Source organism: Ictidomys tridecemlineatus, chromosome 2 (genome assembly GCF_052094955.1).
Source record: "Ictidomys tridecemlineatus isolate mIctTri1 chromosome 2, mIctTri1.hap1, whole genome shotgun sequence".
Lineage (NCBI taxonomy): Eukaryota > Metazoa > Chordata > Mammalia > Rodentia > Sciuridae > Ictidomys > Ictidomys tridecemlineatus.
In genome coordinates, this window is record NC_135478.1 from 201975959 (window position 1) to 201995041 (window position 19083).

The following is a 19083-nucleotide window of genomic DNA, read 5'->3' on the forward strand; positions in this document are numbered from 1 at the left end:
GGGGTGCTAGGGATGTGTCTCAGTGGTTAAGTGCCCCTGAGTTCAATTACACACACACACACACAATACACACACACAAAGGAGTAAAAGGTGAAAAGAAAAGGGAAAAAAGCTATTCGTATTCTAAAGGGGGTAATACAGATTTCCAAATCAAGATTAAGAAGGTTTTTCCCTCCTCTCCCTATCCTGAATAAAGGGGGTAAGCACCTTAAGTAGCAGCTTTTAATGCCCTTTGTTTAAAAAAATAGTAATAATAATCCACAGACTTCTGGAACACTAACATATTTATTTCCAAATAGTTACCAAGTTTTGTTAGATTGACAACTCAGGCAAATGAAAACCTTGCAAATTCAATCCACATGAATAGCATACTAAAAGGAAGTATCATTGTATTTCATAAATTCTCCAAAATTAATTGCATTATTTACCTTTAAATTCAAAACTGAAATTTGGGGGTGATGTGAACTATAATGGTGATCCAGACTCCAGAAATTATTTGAGAACAAGTTGGAGGTGCCTGGAAAGAAGACTAGGAAAAGCCTTGGGCCAACAATCCTATTAACAAGGAAGGCTGTCTCTTTATCAAGGTGGCAGCAACCAGCCCAGGCACAGTCTCTTGCCCTGCAGAGAACAAGGGCTTCTGCAAATGCAAAGCAAAAATTAAATGAGGCATTGAAGATGTCCTAACACTAAGAATGATAGTAGAATGAATCAGACACCATTACCCTATGTGTCCTAACACTAAGAATATATTAAACATCACCTTGAAATGTTGATAGTGATATGTGCTCATTTCTACTTTTCATCAAAAATATAAATTCAGTCCTACCAGTAATTGTATGAATGTACCTTTTTCCCCACATCCTCACCAACATTTATTGTTGCTTGTATTCTTGATGATTGCCCTTCTGACTAGAGTGAAATGGAATCTCAGAAGAGTTTTTGATTTCTGGTAGGTCTGCAAATTGGTGCAACCACTATGGAAAGCAGTATGGAGATTCCTAAGAAAACTTGCAATGGAACCACCATTTGACCAATCATCCCACTCCTACATTTATACCCATAGGACTTAAAATTTGAACACACAGCCACATCAATGTTTATAGCAGCTCAAGTCACAATAGCTAAACTATGGAACCAAACCAAGTGCCCTTCAACAGATGAATGAGTAAAGAAACTGTGGTATATATACACAATGGAATACTCATCCTTAAAGAAGAATGAAATTATGGCATTTGCCAGTAAGTGGATGGAGCTGGAGAATATTATTCTAAGCAAAATAAGCCAATCCCAAAGAACCAAAGGCTGAATGTTTTCTGATATGTGGATGCTAATTCACAATAAGAGGGGGTAGAATAGAGGTAATTTGGACTAGACAGAGGGGATTAAAGGGGGATGGAGGATGGGGGTAAGAATGATAGTAGAATGAATCAGACACTATTACCCTATGTGGGTATATGATTACATGACCTGTATAATTCTACATCATGTACAACCAGACAAATAAATTAGACTCCATTTATGTATGATGGGTCAAAATGCATTCTACTTTCATATATAACTAATTAAAACAAATATATATATACGCACATATATAACTGGAAATAGGAAATACACATTTTATTCTAATGCTAACATCGTTGAATATAGAATTTGCATATCATAGATAAATGCACAATTCTTCAAATGAAAAAAATTTAAATTCAAGCGACACTTTAAAATACTTTATTTCAGTTGGGCTCTGTGGTGCGCACCTATAATCCCAGTGGCTCAGGAGACTGAAGCAAGAGGATTGCAAGTTCAAAGCCAGCCTCAGCATTTTAGTGAGGCCCTAAGGAACTTAGACCCTGTCTCTAATCTAAATGAACCCTGAAGACCGAGCAAGGGCTGAGTGCATGGCTCAATGGTAGCGCCCCTGGATTTAATCCCTGGTACAAAAAAATAAAATAAAAAAATAAAGTATTTCTTTCATACTAAAACTCGCATTTATTTAATCTTGTAATCAAACAAAACCTTTTTAAGTTTTTCCCCTAAGACCTCTATATATACTTCTTCAATTACATGCTCCTATTCCACATGGTACATGTTTCTGATGAATATTGTATTCTGGTTATATTGGGCTGGAACTAAATCTTGTTGTAACCCTGACTTGTCCAGCTGTTTAGGTGATGGGAACAAGGAGGGTCACAAATACCAGCGCAGCTTCTTCAAAGCGCAATCACCTCTCCTGGCCCACACTCCCCAATAAGCCGCCAGGGCAGGTCTGCTTCCCAAACTCCAAACCGTCGAGGTTTCAGGGATGCCTTTAAATCACCGCACGATGCTCACCTCCCCAGAGGAGCGTGCTCGGTCATTCCAGCGCCCAGACGGCTCGCCCTCAGGCGGGTTTGTGGTTTGGAAGACTGACTGTGCCTGAAGAGTGACTCCCAAGTAACCAACAGAAAGGAGGGTGGACTCCGTGAGGTTCGGCTGCAGACTGCAAAGCTGGGTCCCGCGTCACTAGGTGTCATTTTCACTGTGCCTGCACCGCCTGCTGTTAATCATGTTCGCAGACTCCGCAAACAGGCAGGAAGATAACGTCCCCTGAAGCACCTGGGACAGCGACGAATCCCACGAAGCCGTGCTCGGGTGGCTTAACCCGGGACCCTGAGGACCGAGCAAGGTCATGCGTCCTGGCTGCGCGTTAGAACCTGCTGCCCGGGCTACCCTTCAGACTGTCTAAATCGGCCTCTTCTGGGCGGGCTGTGAGTCTCCGGGGAGATTCCAGTCAACAAACTGAGGACTCTGACGCGCCATTGGGGTCCGCCACCGGCAACCGGCAGCCGGCGCACCTCCCTCCTGGGGAACTGAATGGGGGCCCCCGCGCCTCCCGGCGGCCATCCTCAAGTGACCCAGGGCCAGCTCACAAACGCGCAGAGGGTGCGGCTGAACCCCGGCCCGGCCTCTCTGGGTCTGGGCTGTGGGAGCCAGGGCCCGAGGCAGTGTCTGGGCAGGGCAGCCGCCTCAGCCATTGCTGCCATCGCCCGACCCTCTGCCACGCGCGCCCCCTGCCGACCCAGCGAAGGAGCCCCAGGTGAGACCCAGCACTGCCACTTACTTCCTCCCTCCTGGGACCCCCACTTAGGTTCTCTGCTTTCTCCCAGCTCCTCCGACACTCACTCCCCTCTTCATGCTTCTGGGCACCTCTTCTCACGTGTTTGCATTCCGCACCCTGCCCCTCTATTAGGTGGCCTTCCCCCCCCCCCCCACACACACCTAGGAAACAATTTGCTGATGCTGCACAATGTGAAAAAGTCTGTGGATGCCTGAATGACCATGTCTTTAGGATAAGCAATAAATTTCATAGGGTCTTTATTTAATTGTAAGGGTCCTACTCGGAGGAAGAGACCACAAGAGACTGTCTTATGCAATAGCAGAAGGGAGGGTTTATTTGGAGACCAACAGCTCAGAGCTCACTATAGCAAAGAGAGATAGAGCCCTGAGAACAGCTTAAGCAGAGCTTATATACTTTCCTTGGAGAGGGCAGGGAGAGAAGTTACATTTTGTAGTTTGGCAGTTGGGGACAGCTCATTCTGGGAACAAGATTAGCAAACAGTTATTATGATTTCAACAGTGTTTTGTTAAGCATATAGAAAAACGGAGTGACAAGTACCTATGTAAGGGTATGGCGAAACGTCGGAGTAGAGACCACAAGAGACTCTCTTATGCAAAAGCAGAAGGGTGGGTTTATTTGGAGACCAGCATGCTGGGGCTCCCTCTATAGCAAAGAGAGAGAGAGCCCTGAGAACCGCTTGAGCAGAGCTTATATACTTTTCTTGGAGAGGGCAGGGAGGGAAGTTCATTGATGGGTCAGGGTGAGTGGGCAGTTTGCCTGTAACCGAGTGAGGGAGTGCATCCTGCAGTTTGGCAGTTGGGGACAGCACATCCTGGGAACAAGATTAGCAAAGAGTTCACAGTTGGGGACAACACATCCTGGGAACAAGATTTCAACAGTGTTTTGTTAAGCATATAGAAAAACAGAGTGACAAGTACCTATTTTATTAACCTTTCATTCCCCACTTTTTTTTCTGACTACTTTTAATCATAAAAGTGATCATTGGGGGGTGTCACCTTCTGTGTCTGCTAGTGGGGTATATTGTTGTCTGATTACCATAAGTTTGACTTGTCCAATTTGGGATTGGAGAAAGGAAATTACACGATTGAGCAAACAGGGTCCTAGAGTTAGCAACAATATAAGAATTATTAGAGGGCCGGCCAGGGCTGATAAAAGTGTAGTTAACCAGGGGGATTGTGTGAACCAAGACTCGTACCACCCTTTTTGGGCATCTTTTTCTCTCTGGCGCTCTTCAAGGCGTTTTTTTAGTTTACTCATAGATTTTCTTACAACTCCAGTATGGTCGGCATAAAAACAACATTTTTCCCTCAATGCAGCACAAAGGCCCTTTTCTCTCATGAAGAGGAGATCTAACCCTCGCCTGTTCTGTAAAACAACTTCAGAGAGAGAGGTTAAAGATTCCTGCAAAGCTGTGATGGAGGTTTCTAATATCTTTAAGTTTTGGTCCATTGCTGTTTCTAATTGGGTCATTTGTCGTGTCCCACGGACCAGGGCGGTGGTCCCTGTGCCCACCCCTGCAGCAATTCCCATTCCTAATAAGATGGCTAAAGTGAGGGATACAGGTTCCCGGCGAAACCGGGTTGTATGCCCCCCTATTTGATCTTCAAATGAATCTGCATCATGATAGAGCACTCTGGGAAATATCTGCACCATTACACAATAATTTACAGAGTTGTTAAATATCTGGGCTGAAATGCAAGGAGTCAACCCTGTGTCACAGGCCCACAAAGTTCCATTATCAGGAGTAAGGAAGCCCTGTGTGATGTCAATATTTTTTGTCTGGATACATAAGTGTTGTTTACTTTTAGGTGGGGACCCTATACATAAGCCTGCCCCAGTTACTTCTGGGAGGGTTAGTTTAGGGTTTTCACCCCAATTACAGGAGGAACTCTGCGCTTTTATTACATAAGTCCCATCAATTGCTATCTCTTCATAGTAAGGAGGAGCAGAGGAGAGACAGAGCCAGCAGGACTGAGTGAGGTCTGGCTGTGTGAAATTTAGCACCGCAAAGGCTCCTTCAATTAGCCTCCAGGGAAAGGGGTTGACTTCACTCTGGATTGGAGAAGTAAATACACAAAGAAACAGAGGGAGTATTTCTTACACGAAACAGTGCATAAGGCAGGAGCATAGTCCAATCTTTTATGCCGGTCTCCAAGCTTAATTTTGTCAAGGTCTCTTTAATGGTTCTATTTATTTTTTCTACCTGTCCTGAGCTCTGGGGTCTATAAGCGCAATGTAACTTCCAATTAATCCCCATGGTCCTGGCTAACCCCTGACTTACCTGGGCCACGAACGCCGGTCCATTATCAGACCCTATTACCTTGGGCAGGCCGTATCTTGGAAAAATATCTTCCAGGATCTTCTTGACCACCATTTGTGCCGTTTCTTTTTTTGTGGGGAAGGCTTCAGTCCATCCTGAAAATGTATCTACAAAGATTAGGAGATATTTAAGTCCATACCTTGCTGGCTTAATTTCAGTAAAGTCCACTTCCCAAAATTGTCCTGGTCTGGTCCCTCGTAGGCGTCTTCCTACAGGAAGCTTGGAGGGGTATGCATTAACCAATTGACAGGCCCGACAGGCTTTTGTTACTTGTTCAGCTATTTTCTTTCGCTGTGAGCCAGTTAGTGGAAAACTCTGTTCCTGATCCTTTAGGAATGCCTGCAGTTTCTTTGAACCAAGGTGAGTGAGTTGGTGTACATTTTTAACGTAGTGTAGGGCTTTCTGAAATTGTAAGCTGGGTTCAGTGTAGTCAAGGAGTTCAGTGTCACTGTCCTTTGTTAAGTTGTCGGGATGCTCTGATGTAGTTAAATCTCCTGACTTATATTTCTCCCGTGTGGAAAGTGTTAACATAGTTATTCCGTTTAGGGCTGCCAATTTAGCCTCTTCATCCGCCCTTCTGTTCCCGACCGCTACGGGATCATTTCCTTTCTGGTGTCCTGGACAATGCACTATAGCTAGTTCTTTAGGGCTTTGCACTGCTGAGAGGAGGCGGAGGATCTCATCTTTATTTTTTATTTCTTTTAAGTAGGCTACAGGCCTTCTCCAAGGTCCTAGAGTTTGAGTAAGCACTCCTCGCGCTATTCCTTTTTTTTTTCTCAATGTAGAGAGTAAAGGGTTTTTCTACATCCGGGAGTGCTAAGGCCGGAGCAGATAGCAGTGCCCTTTTAATGTTATCAAAAGCTTGTTGGTGCTCGGGGTTCCATTGGAATTGGGCATTTCCCTTTAACAACGGGTATAAAGGAGCAGCTAAGGATGCAAACCCAGGTATCCATAACCTGCAAAAGCCAGCAGTTCCGAGGAACTCTCTGAGTTGCCTCTTATTAGATGGGGGTGGTATCTGCACAACGGTTTGTTTTCTGGGCTCAGTAAGCCATCGTTTACCGCCCCTAAGGGAATAGCCCAGGAAGATTACTTCTTGCTGGCATATTTGGGCTTTTTTGACAGAAGTTCTATACCCGAGTTGAGCAAGCTCGGATAGTAGTGCTTGGGTCCCAGACTCACAGTTTTCTCTGGTGTCTGCTGCCAGTAGCAGGTCATCCACATATTGGAGTAGGGTGACTTCGGGGTGCATGGTTCTGAAGTTGTTGAGATCTCTGTGAAGGGCTTCATCAAAGAGAGTGGGGGAGTTTTTGAACCCTTGTGGGAGTCTAGTCCAAGTTAGTTGACCGGACGTTCCGGTTTCTGGGTCTACCCACTCAAAAGCAAACAGCAATTGACTATCTTTATGTAGAGGCAAGCAAAAGAAAGCATCTTTTAAGTCCAGAACAGTATACCATTTTTGCTCAGGGTTCAGGGTGCTAAGCAGATTGTACGGATTAGGTACTGTGGGGTGAATGTCCTGCACTCTGTTGTTGATCTCTCTTAGGTCTTGAACAGGGCGATAGTCCCCAGTTCCTGGCTTTTTTACTGGTAGCAGGGGAGTATTCCAGGCCGATTGGCAAGGCCTTAGGACCCCCAAGGCCAGATATTTTTGAATATGGGGCCTTATCCCATCTTTAGCTTCTTTGCTCAGAGGATATTGTTTAATATTAATTGGGGAGGCTGAGGTTTTTAACTCCACCATTATTGGAGGTTGTTTTACAGCTAGGCCTAACCCAGCAGTTTCTGCCCAGGCATCTGGGTAATCTGTTATCCATTTCTGGGATAGCTTGCCTGTTTGATCAGTCTTGGGGGGTGTGAAGAGTTGATGTTCATCTTCTACTGACATAGTTAAGGCCATGACTATAGGAGTTTTTACTGAAGGATTTAGAAATTCCATTTGGGGGCCTTCAGGGTTAAAAGTTATTCTGGCCCGGAGTTTGGTGAGCAGATCTCTGCCCATTAATGGGGCTGGGCATTCTGGGATCACTAGGAAGGAGTGATGGACTTTTCCTTTTCCCAGGTCCATGGTCCTTTTAGTTGTCCAAGCCCGATATTTACTGCCGTTAGCCCCTTGAACTAAAGACCTTTTAGTTGATAGAGGGCCCAATGGGGCCTTGAGGGCTGAGTATACTGCCCCTGTGTCCACTTCAAAGTTTACTGGGGTCCCCTCCACTTCAAAAGTTACCCTGAGCTCGGGGAGGGGATCCGAGCCCCGACTTTCCTAATCATCCTCCAGAGTTAGAATGGCTGACTGGCGTGGCTGTTTCTTTCTAGGGCAGTCTTTGGCCCAGTGTCCTTTTTCTTTACAGTAGGCACATTGATCTGAGGCCAGATGTGGCTTCTGGCGTGGACCCAGGTATCTCTTTCTGTCTCCCTGTCTCTTAACTTCTGGCCTATTTGTTGTTGTGACCAGGACCTTAGTCAATGCCTCAGTCTGTCTTTTGCTTCTTTCATCCTCCCTTTGCTCCCTTTCTTTCTCCCTTTCTTTCTCCCTTTCTTCCCTTTCTTTCTCCCTCCTTTGTTCCTTCTCCTCCTCAGTTTCTCTTTTATAGTATACCTTCTCAGCTTCTCTGACTAAATCTCTCAAAGTCATATCTTGCAATCCATCTAAGCGTTGTAACTTTTTTTTAATATCCAGGGCAGCTTGCCCAATAAAGGCCATCGTGACAGATGCCTTTTGATCCTCTGCCTGGGGATCAAAAGGAGTATATCTCCTATATGCCTCCATAATTCTCTCCAGAAACATAGAAGGAGATTCATTAGGCCCTTGAATAATTTCTCTTACCTTGGCCAAATTAGTTGGCCGTCTAGCGGCTGCTCGGAGACCCGCTATTAGAGCCCGGCGATAAGTGGACAGATGCTCCCTACCTTCAATGGTGTTGGGGTCCCAGTTGGGTCGGTTCAAGGGGAAGTCAGCTTCGATTATGTTGGGAAGTTGTGTCGGTCGCCCATCTGGTCCGAGGATATTTTTTCTTGCTTCCAGGAGGATTCTCTCTCGTTCCTCTGTCATGAAGAGAATGCCTAAGAGTTGTTGGCAGTCATCCCAAGTAGGCTGGTGTGAAAACATCAATGACTCAATCAGACCTGTGAGCCGGGTGGGGTCCTCGGAAAAAGGGGGATTGTTATTTTTCCAATTATATAGATCTGAAGAGGAGAAAGGCCAATACTGGTAGGCTTGCATTTCTCCACCATGGCCATCCTCTATCATTGGCCCATAAGGACGGAGGGGAAGTATCACGGGGGCTTCAGGGTTTTTAATCATTCGCTGCCGGCGAGTTCCTTTAGCCGGGCCAGCTTCCTCCAGGGGAGGAGGGGCTATGTGTGCCGTGGGGGGGTCATCTGTAGGGCACTGAGCTGGCTTAACCTCCTGTGGTGGAGAAGCTGAGTCAGCAGCAGGGGAATCTCTTAGAGGGTGTTGGGGGTTGGGGAATGAAGGCAGGGGATAAGGAAAGGGAGGAGAGTCCAGCAGAGTCAAATCTTGAGACTCAGGGAGAACAAAGGGTGGAGAAGGAGCAGAGGGTTTGAGAGATAGAATCGTGGGAGGAGGACTAGGAACGGGGATAAGAAAAGGCTTCACCCACGGAGGAGGAGATTCACAGAGGTCCTGCCAAGTTAAGATATACGGCTGTTGATCTGGATGGCTATGTGGCCCCGGCTGAAAAACAATATCTCTAATTTTTCGAATTAGTGGGGAGTAGAAAGATCCTTCTGGAGGCCATCCAATTCCAAAGGCAGGCCATTCTGAGGCACAAAGAGTCTGCCAGGTCCGACGTTTTACTGAAAAAGAAAGATTCTGAGCCCTTATGCGGACTTCAGCCCAGTGATCAAGGGTCAGGGACAGAGGCGTGGAATGACTCTGTCCCATAATGAAAGTTACTTGAACAAAGACAGGGACAATACAAATGTGACACCAACACGGACACACAATGAACACACAATGAACAGTAAACGTGTAACACAAATCCAGAGGCAAAGATTAAAAACAGACAGTGAATTCAACCTGAGAGAAAGAATAGTTGCCGGCAAAACCAGACGGGTTGGCAGCAGAATACAGATGAGGGCACCTCCGTCCCTCCCAGATGGGGGCACCTCCGTCCCCCCCAGAGTCTCCCAAAGCGTCCCTTGAGGAGACGTGGTCTGTGGCTTCAGGGACACGTCTATCCACCACCGCCAGGGAGAACTTACGCTCTCCGCTGACAACCACACTCTGCCAACCCAAAACCAGAAAACCAGAAGACAGATGAGGGCACCTCCGTCCCTCCCAGATGGGGGCACCTCCGTCCCCCCCAGAAGCTCTGAGAGCTTTCGCTCTTCTCTGAGCCAAAAACCAGAAGCCAGAAACCAGAAGCCAGACAATCACAAAGGAAAAACAAGGAGGAGAAGAAGAAGGAGATAAGGCGCCATACTTACCCCCCTAAAGGAGTCTTGTTGAGGTCTCCCTGTCCGGCGATGCGCAGTTCCCGGCCAACGCACCAAATGTAAGGGTATGGCGAAACGTCGGAGTAGAGACCACAAGAGACTCTCTTATGCAAAAGCAGAAGGGTGGGTTTATTTGGAGACCAGCATGCTGGGGCTCCCTCTATAGCAAAGAGAGAGAGAGCCCTGAGAACCGCTTGAGCAGAGCTTATATACTTTTCTTGGAGAGGGCAGGGAGGGAAGTTCATTGATGGGTCAGGGTGAGTGGGCAGTTTGCCTGTAACCGAGTGAGGGAGTGCATCCTGCAGTTTGGCAGTTGGGGACAGCACATCCTGGGAACAAGATTAGCAAAGAGTTCACAGTTGGGGACAACACATCCTGGGAACAAGATTTCAACAGTGTTTTGTTAAGCATATAGAAAAACAGAGTGACAAGTACCTATTTTATTAACCTTTCACCTATTTTATTAACCTTTCATAACTTATACTAATATTTGTTAAAACAGAGTTTAGATCGAGTTTCCTACCGTATTGGCAATATTGGTTTTTTGAATGATATTCTTTTTTTTTGGGGGGGGGGGACTCTGGAGCCACTGGGATTACAGGCCAGCACCACCACGTGCAGATAAATGAGACTCTTTGAAACTTGTGAGAATTAACAGATTAAGACTTTCTCATATACATTTCCAGAATGTTGTTTAGCTGTGTAGCCTTTTTAAATGCTTGTACGGAAATGGCTAATTGATGGCACCTCTTTCAATGGAGTATTTTTCTGCCACGAAGTTTTTCAAATGATGTTTTCAAATCAGTGCATGTTAATGCTTACATATAGTCTATAATGATGGAAATGTTAGATATATATCCACACTGCTCAAAAAGGAGTCACTCACCACTTGTAGCTATCGAGCACTTGGAATATGATTGGTGTGATCGAGGAGTTGAATTGTAATTTTATTGAACTTTTAATTAATTTCAATTGAAATAACCACGTGTGGCTGCCTTATTGGACAATGATGCTACATATTAAAGTCTCAATTTTATCCCAGAAAAAAAGGTATATGGGTAATATTCACCAATATTTATCTCTAAGAAGTGGCTAAGGGTTTAAGAAGAGGACATCCTATTTGCCTCTCCAGCATCTGATCTTCCTTTGGATTGCTTTATCTCCCCTATAGAGCTCCTGTGATTTAGGGGAAGCAAATGCTAGCCTAGGCTCTAGGATGAGCCATATAGCACTATCTAAAATGACAGCATTATTCCAGTTTCCAGAACCAGTCATTGGAACAGGGTTGGGTATTTAAGCTAACTTGGGCCAATGGAACAAAAAATCTAATCTCTTGACTCTCTTCCAATTTTCCTTGTCTTTCCAAGGACAAGGATCACGCCCCCTTCCTTGGACAGGCTTTGCTCTGAGGTAGAGGCTGGTTTTTCAATATATTCCTGGGTATTTGATATTTCTTGTTGATTGTAAATAGTGCCTTTTTGAACTTTCATTTCCTAACTCCCTTTTGCTAGTATAAAATTGGGGTTATAGCTCAGTGGTGGAGCACTTGCCTCGAGACATGTGAGGCACTGGGTTCAATTCTCAGCACCACGTAATAATAAAGATATTATGTCTATCTACAACTAAAGATTTTTTAATAAAAAGGAAATTGACTTGTATTTACTTTGTATTTAGCAACATTACTTAATGTTTTTACTGATTCTAATAATTTATCTGTATCTATTGGATTTTCTATTTTATCTGTGACTAATGACAGTTTTATTTCTTCTTGTATAAACCTTAGACCCTTTATTCTTGCCTTATGCCACTGGTTAAGGTCTCAGTACAATGTGGACTAGAATTATGAGAGCAAACTTTTGGTGGTTCAAAGCTCAAAGAAAAGCTTTCAGGGCTCTGGTTGTGGCTCAGGGGTAGAGCACTTGCCTGCACTGGGTTCAATTCTCAGCACCACCTATAAATAAATAATAAAATAAAGGTCCATTAATAACTAAAAAATATTTTAAAAATAAAAAAATGAAAGCTTTCAGAGTTTCACCTTGAGTATAATGTTTATTACAGAATTTTAATGGATTTTTTTTAGTAGATTAAGAAAATTTCCACCTATTCCTAGTTTGCTATAAATTTTCTTTAAAATAATGAAAATATAATTTATTGGGCTGGGGATGTGGCTCAAGCGGTAGCGCGCTCGCCTGGCATGTGTGCGGCCCAGGTTCGATCGTCAGTACCACATACAAAGAAGTTGTGTTCGCCAAGAACTAAAAAATAAATATTAAAAAAAAATTAAAAAAAAAAGAAAATGTAATTTATCAAGTGCTTCTGCATATATTGTTGTATTATATGGTCCTTCTCTTTTAATTTATTTTTTGTTTGTTTTGATGTGGTATTGAACCCAAGGCTTCATGCATGTTAATAAGCACATGCTCTGCCACTGAGCTACACCCACAGTTTCTCCTTTAATCTCTTAATGTGGCAAATTACATTCATTTTCTAATGTTAAAATGCAATCTTGCATTTCTGGGAAAAATTCAAGTTAGTCATAAAATATCAATCTTTTTATATATTACTAGATTTGTAATATGTAGAACAGTTTTTAATGATTAGAATTTTTGCATTTTTGTGCTTGAATAAAATTGCCTTTTTCATATCGTCCTTTTTAGGTGCTGATACCAAGATTACTACCACCTCATTAAAAAAAACTGGAAAAAAATTCCCTTTTTGTATTCTCTGGGAGACATTAAAATATATATATGTATTTATTTTTTAGTTTAGGTAGACATAATATCTTTATTTTATTTTTATATGATGCTGAGCATTGAACCCAGTGCCTCGTGCATGCTAGGTAAGCATTCTACCACGGAGCCACAACCCCTGCGCTCTGGGAGACTTTTTGAAATATTAAAACCATACCAGTTTAATAGATAGGATTTAATATAGAGAGTTGCTTACAAGAATATGTGAGAACTGAGAAGGTAAATAGTCATACTAATAGTTCTGTTACTGCAAAAATTATAAATATAGGAAGTAACTACCATGCCAAGGCATAAAGTGGTTCCTACAAAAAACATCCTCTTCTTTAAGACGTTTTACTTCCACCCATTGGAAAATTGCCATAACATTTGAATTTGTTAGTACCACATGTAAACCTCATGTTCACCATGTGAATGGTAGTTTCTACATGCAACACAGTAGGCCACTGGGTATCCCTTTTCTTTCTTTCTTAATATTTTTTTAGTTGTAGATAGATATCTTTATTTATTTATGCTTAGGATCAAACCCAGTTCCTCACACATGTGAGGCAGGCACTCTACCACTGAGCTAAAACCACAGGCCCTCCCTTTTCTTTCAAAAATGTGCTAAATTCTCTCAGTGCTTTATGTCTCCTTGTTATTTTCTTTGATCTTTTTCATTCTTTTTCTATAATTTTAATGTGATTTCAAGAGTAACATGATAGCTAGGGAGGATCACAAGTTCAAGGCCAGCCTCACCAACTTAGTGAGGGTCTAAGCAACTAAGCAACACCCTGTCTCAAAATAAAAAAATAAAAAGGGCCAGGGATGTAGCTCAGTGATTCACCAACTCTGGGTTCAATCCTTGGTACCAAAAAAAAAAAAAAAAAAAAAAGTAATATGTGATAAAACTTATACAATCAATAAACTGTCTTTAACCAGGAATCATATATAAAATAGTTTGTTATGAATGTATTTTATATTTATTAAATTATTCCTGTGAAATGAAATAGTTGTGTTACAATTCATTTGTAATTTTGACATTTATTATACCTCTTATTTTAATATCAACACTTGTTTTGTAGGTTCAAAGAAAAAGATCTGAAAATTATAGTTATAATCTTGAATTGGTACAAAACATACCAGCAATAAGATGTCTGAAGAGGAGGACACTTCAGCAGAAGTAGAAGATATCTTTAATCTATCAAGGCAGTCAGCTGAGGAGCCTCAATTTATTAACAAAACATCAGATGAGTTAAATGAAGCCTCTTACTACTGGAAACCTTTCAACCAGATTTATGAAACATATCCTATAGAAAATACATTACAGTCAGGTTCTTCCTCTGAAAGCAAGACTAACAGAAATGAAGAACAAAAAAATTTGGAATTTTCTCAAACAAGAATTAGTGATGCCGGCCTACTGTCAAAACCAGCACCTTCACAAAGTTCATCACAACCCGTAACTGAGACAATTTCCGACTATCAGGTTTTTGTTCACTTCCAATCTCGTGAAAAAGCAGAAAAAATTAGTTCACAAATCCCTGAAGAAAATCAGTCATCTGACCTTAAGTCAGATGACTTTACGCTTAACCTTGAGGCCAAGGGTTTACAAGAATTCCCTAAGAACATTTTAAAAATCAAATATGTAAAATATCTGTACTTAGACAAAAACCAAATAAAAACTTTTCAAGTGGCAGGCTCAGGTGACATGCTAGGCCTTGAAATTCTGTCCATGCAAGAAAATGCGTTGTCATCACTCCCACCTGAAATTCAGCTACTTTATAATTTAAGAATATTAAACGTCAGTCATAATCAAATATCACAAATACCTAAAGAAATTTCACAACTTGGGAATTTAAGGCAACTCCTTTTAAATAACAATTACATTGATAATTTTCCTTCTTCTGGTTTAGAAAATCTTAAAAACTTAGAAATTTTAAATTTGGGTAAAAATAAGTTAAGACATATACCAGACACTCTGCCTAGTTTGCAAAACATGAGGGTGCTCAATCTGGAATATAATAAATTAACAATATTTCCTAAAGCTCTATGTTTTCTTCCAAAATTAATTTCACTAAATCTTACTGGAAACCTAATAGGCAGTTTGCCAAAAGAAATTAGGGAACTTAAAAATTTAGAAAAACTTTTATTAGCTCACAATAAACTTACCTTTTTGGCAGTGGAAATTTTTCAATTACGCAAAATAAAAGAACTCCAACTGGCTGACAATAAATTGGAAGATATTTCACACAAAATTGAGAACTTCAGGGAACTGAGGATTCTTGTACTTGATAACAATTTACTGAAAAATGTGCCAGAGGAAATTTCCTGCTGTGTGTTGTTGGAATGCCTTAGTCTTAATGATAATCAATTAACAGAACTTCCTAAGAACATCCATAAGCTTAAATATTTAAAAATACTCCATGTAAACAGAAATAATATAGTAAAAATAACTGAAGGTATCTTTCATCTTAATAATTTACATAGCCTGGAATTTTCAAGAAATATAATCACACATGTTCCCATTGAAGTAAAAAACTGTAAAAAAATTACTAAGGTTGAATTGAGTTATAACAAAATAACATATTTTCCAGCAGGACTCTGTGCACTGGAGTTACTTTATTATTTGAGTTGTAATGGAAATTCTATTTCAGAAATACCCATGGATATATCTTTCAGTAAACAACTGCGTCATTTGGAATTTAATGAAAACAAACTCCTCACATTTTCTGAGTACTTATGTTCTCTTATTAATCTCAATTACCTGGATCTTGGTAAAAACCAAATAGGGAAAATTCCATCATCTATTTCCAATATGGTATCACTCCACATACTTATTTTATGCTCTAATACCTTTGAAACTTTCCCCAGAGAACTGTGTACTTTAAAAAATTTGGAAGTACTTGATCTTTCAGAAAACCATTTACAGACAATACCTTCAGAGATATGTAATTTAAAAAGAATCCAGAAATTAAACTTCTCAAGCAATCAGTTTGTATATTTTCCTATCGAATTGTGCCAACTTCAATCACTGGAAGAGCTAAATATAAGTCAGATCAATGGGAAAAAGGTAAGAAACTGGTATTTTCGACTTTGTGGGGCAAGAGGGACTAGAAGGGATCAGAATCTAAGGTGTAATGTATTTTCATATACATGTATATTCATATGCATGTGTTTTAAACAGAGTCAAAATGCTTTATTTTTTTTAAGAATAGAGTCCATCCAATCCCCACCAAAACAGGGCTTATACTTCTCAACACAATTACTTTATAGGAAAATATTTCATTAAAATGCAGTGTGCAGGGCTGGGGTTGTGGCTCAGTGGTGGAGTGCTTGCCTCGCACGTATGAGAAACTGGGTTTGATCCTCAGCATCACATAAAAATAAATAAATAAATAAAAATGGTGTGGGCTGGGGTGGTGGCTCAGTGGTAGCGCGCTTGCCTAGCATTTGTGAAGCACTGGGTTTAATTCTCAGCACCACATAAAATAAAGGCCCATCAACAACTTAAAAAAATATTTTTAAAAATGTTGTGTTCATTACTAAAAATAATATTTTAAAAAATGCAGTGTGCAACAATTAATGCTGACAATTTTGCACATTTCTTTTTATTTCAGTTTACTGTAAAATAAGCTTTAAAATTATAGATGTCATATAAATACTGTTGAAAATCTTTTTATTTTATTTTATTTTTTTTATTGGTTGTTCACAACATTACAAAGCTCTTGACATATCATATTTCATATATTAGATTGAAGTGGGTTATGAACTCCCAATTTTTACCCCAAATGCAGATTGCAGAATCACGTCGGTTACACATCCACAATTTTACATAATGCCCTATTAGTAACTGTTGTATTCTGCTACCTTTCCTATCCTCTACTATCCCCCCTCCCCTTCCCTCACATCTTCTCTCTCTACCCCATCTACTGTAATTCATTTCTCTCCTTGTTTATTTTCCCATTCCCCTCACAACCTCTTATATTTAATTTTGTATAGCAATGAGGGTCTTTCTTCATTTCCATCCAATTTCCCTTTTCTCTCCCTTTCCCTCCCATCTCATGTCTCTGTTTAATGTTAATCTTTTCTTCCTGCTCTTCCTCCCTGCTCTGTTCATAGTTGCTCTCATTATATCAAAGAAGACATTTGGTATTTGTTTTTTAGGGATTGGCTAGCTTCACTAAGCATAATCTGCTCTAGTGCCATCCATTTCCCTGCAAATTCCATGATTTTGTCATTTTTTAGTGCTGCATAATACTCCATGGTGTATAAATGCCACTTTTTTTATCCATTCATCTATTGAAGGGCATCTGGGTTGGTTCCACAGTCTAGCTATTGTGAATTGTGCTGCTATGAACATAGATGTGGCAGTATCCCTGTAGTATGCTCTTTTAAGGTCTTCAGGGAATAGTCCGAGAAGGGCAATAGCTGGGTCAAATGGTGGTTCCATTCCCAGCTTTCCCAGGAATCTCCATACTGCTTTCCATATTGGCCGCACCAATTTGCAGTCCCACCAGCAATGTACAAGTGTACCCTTTTCTCCACATCCTCGCCAGCACTTGTTGTTGTTTGACTTCATAGTGGCTGCCAATCTTACTGGAGTAAGATGGTATCTTAGGGTGGTTTTGATTTGCATTTCTCTGACTGCTAGAGATGGTGAGCATTTTTTCATGTACTTATTGATTGATTGTATGTCCTCCTCTGAGAAGTGTCTGTTCAGGTCCTTGGCCCATTTGTTGATTGGGTTATTTGTTATCTTATTGTTTAATTTTTTTAGTTCTTTGTATACTCTGGATATTAGGGCTCTATCTGAAGTGTGAGGAGTAAAGATTTGTTCCCATGATGTAGGCTCCCTATTTACCTCTCATTGTTTCTCTTGCTGAGAAAAAACTTTTTAGTTGAAGTAAGTCCCATTTGTTGATTCTTGTTATTAACTCTTGTGCTATGGGTGTCCTATTAAGGAATTTGGAGCCCGACCCCACAATATGTAGATTGGAGCCAACTTTTTCTTCTATCATTCACAGAGTCTCTGATTTGATATCAAGCTCCTTGATCCATTTTGAGTTAACTTTTGTGCATGGCGAGAGAAAGGGATTCAGTTTCATTTTGTTGCATATATATGGATTTCCAGTTTTCCCAGCACCATTTGTTGAAGATGCTATCCTTCCTCCATTGCATGCTTTTAGCCCCTTTATCAAATATAAGATAGTTGTAACTTTGTGGATTAGTCTCTGTGTCCTCTATTCTGTACCATTGGTCCACCTGCCTGTTTTGGTACCAGTACCATGTTGTTTTTGTCACTATTGCTCTGTAATATAGTTTGAAATCTGGTATCGCTATACTGCCTGATTCACACTTCCTGCTTAGAATTGCTTTTGCTATTCTGGGTCTTTTATTTTTCCATATGAATTTCATGATTGCTTTCTCTATTTCTACAAGAAATGCCGTTGGGATTTTGATTGGCATTGCATTAAACCTATAGAGAACTTTTGGTAATATCACCATTTTGATAATGTTAGTTCTGCCTATCCATGAACAGGGTATATTTTTCCATCTTCTAAGATCTTCTTCTACTTCTCTCTTTAGGGTTCTGTAGTTTTCATTGTATAAATCTTTCACCTCTTTTGTTAGGTTGATTCCCAAGTATTTTATTTTTTGGGGGGATATTGTGAATGGAGTAGTTGTCCTCATTTCCGTTTCAGAGGATTTGTCGCTGATATACAGGAATGCCTTTGATTTATGCGTGTTGATCTTATATCCTGCCACTTTGCTGAATTCATTTATTAGCTCTAATAGCTTCTTTGTAGACCCTTTTGGGTCTGCTAGGTATAGGATTGTATCATCTGCAAATAGTGAGAATTTAAGTTCTTCTTTTCCTATTTTTATGCCTTTAATTTCTTTCAACTGTCTAATTGCTCTGGCCAGTGTTTCGAGGACTATGTTGAACAGAAGTGGTGAGAGAGGGCATCCCTGTCTTGTACCAGATCTTAGAGGGAATGCCTTCAATTTTTCTCCATTCAGAATGATGCTGGCCTGTGGCTTATCGTAGATAGCTTTTACAATGTTGAGATATGTTCCAGTTATTCCTAGTTTTTCAAGTGTTTTGAACATAAAGGGATGCTGTACTTTGTCGAATGCTTTTTCTGCATCTATCGAGATGATCATATGGTTCTTATTTTTAAGTCTATTGATGTGGTGAATAACATTTATTGATTTCTGTATATTGAACCAGCCTTGCATCCCAGGGATGAATCCTACTTGATCATGGTGCACAATTTTTTTGATGTGTTTTTGTATTTGATTCGCCAGAATTTTATTGAGAATTTTTGCATCTAGGTTCATTAGAGATATTGGTCTGTAGTTTTCTTTCTTTGAGGTGTCTTTGTCTGGTTTCAGAATCAGGGTGATTTTGGCCTCATAGAATGAATTTGGAAGAGCTCCCTCTTTTTCTATTTCCTGAA

General features: G+C 40.9%; 2 protein-coding genes across 4 annotated transcripts in view; one reads left to right on the forward strand and one right to left on the reverse strand.

Moving 5' to 3' along the window:
• Window positions 1-2243: 2243 nt before the first annotated feature.
• The window catches only part of Lrrd1 (leucine rich repeats and death domain containing 1), a 32208-nt gene continuing 15368 nt past the window's right edge, over window positions 2244-19083 (forward strand). The window contains exons 1-2 of one of the 2 annotated variants that reach the window (XM_040291486.2): window positions 2244-3073; window positions 13708-15692. In XM_040291486.2, the coding sequence (XP_040147420.2) occupies window positions 13776-15692 (1917 nt within the window). In that variant the 5' untranslated portion in view covers window positions 2244-3073; window positions 13708-13775. The remainder of the gene's footprint in view (window positions 3074-13707; window positions 15693-19083) is intronic. The other variant, XM_021732740.3, reaches the window with a different exon arrangement.
• Window positions 3703-10345, reverse strand: LOC144375444 (uncharacterized). Of its 2 annotated transcripts, XM_078040435.1 has the most exons (2): window positions 8346-10345; window positions 3703-6719 (listed from the first exon to the last, which is right to left on the reverse strand). In XM_078040435.1, the coding sequence occupies exons 1-2, from the start codon at window positions 9340-9342 to the stop codon at window positions 6121-6123; spliced, it is 1596 nt and encodes a 531-aa protein (XP_077896561.1). In that variant the 5' UTR covers window positions 9343-10345; the 3' UTR covers window positions 3703-6120. The 2 variants fall into 2 exon arrangements, with proteins under 2 accessions (XP_077896561.1, XP_077896560.1); XM_078040434.1 differs by having other exon boundaries at window positions 3703-10345.

Bases quoted from the DNA above. Each gene is read 5' to 3' on its own strand.
- LOC144375444 (XM_078040434.1), bottom strand. From the start codon at position 9,342: ATGGGACAGAGTCATTCCACGCCTCTGTCCCTGACCCTTGATCACTGG.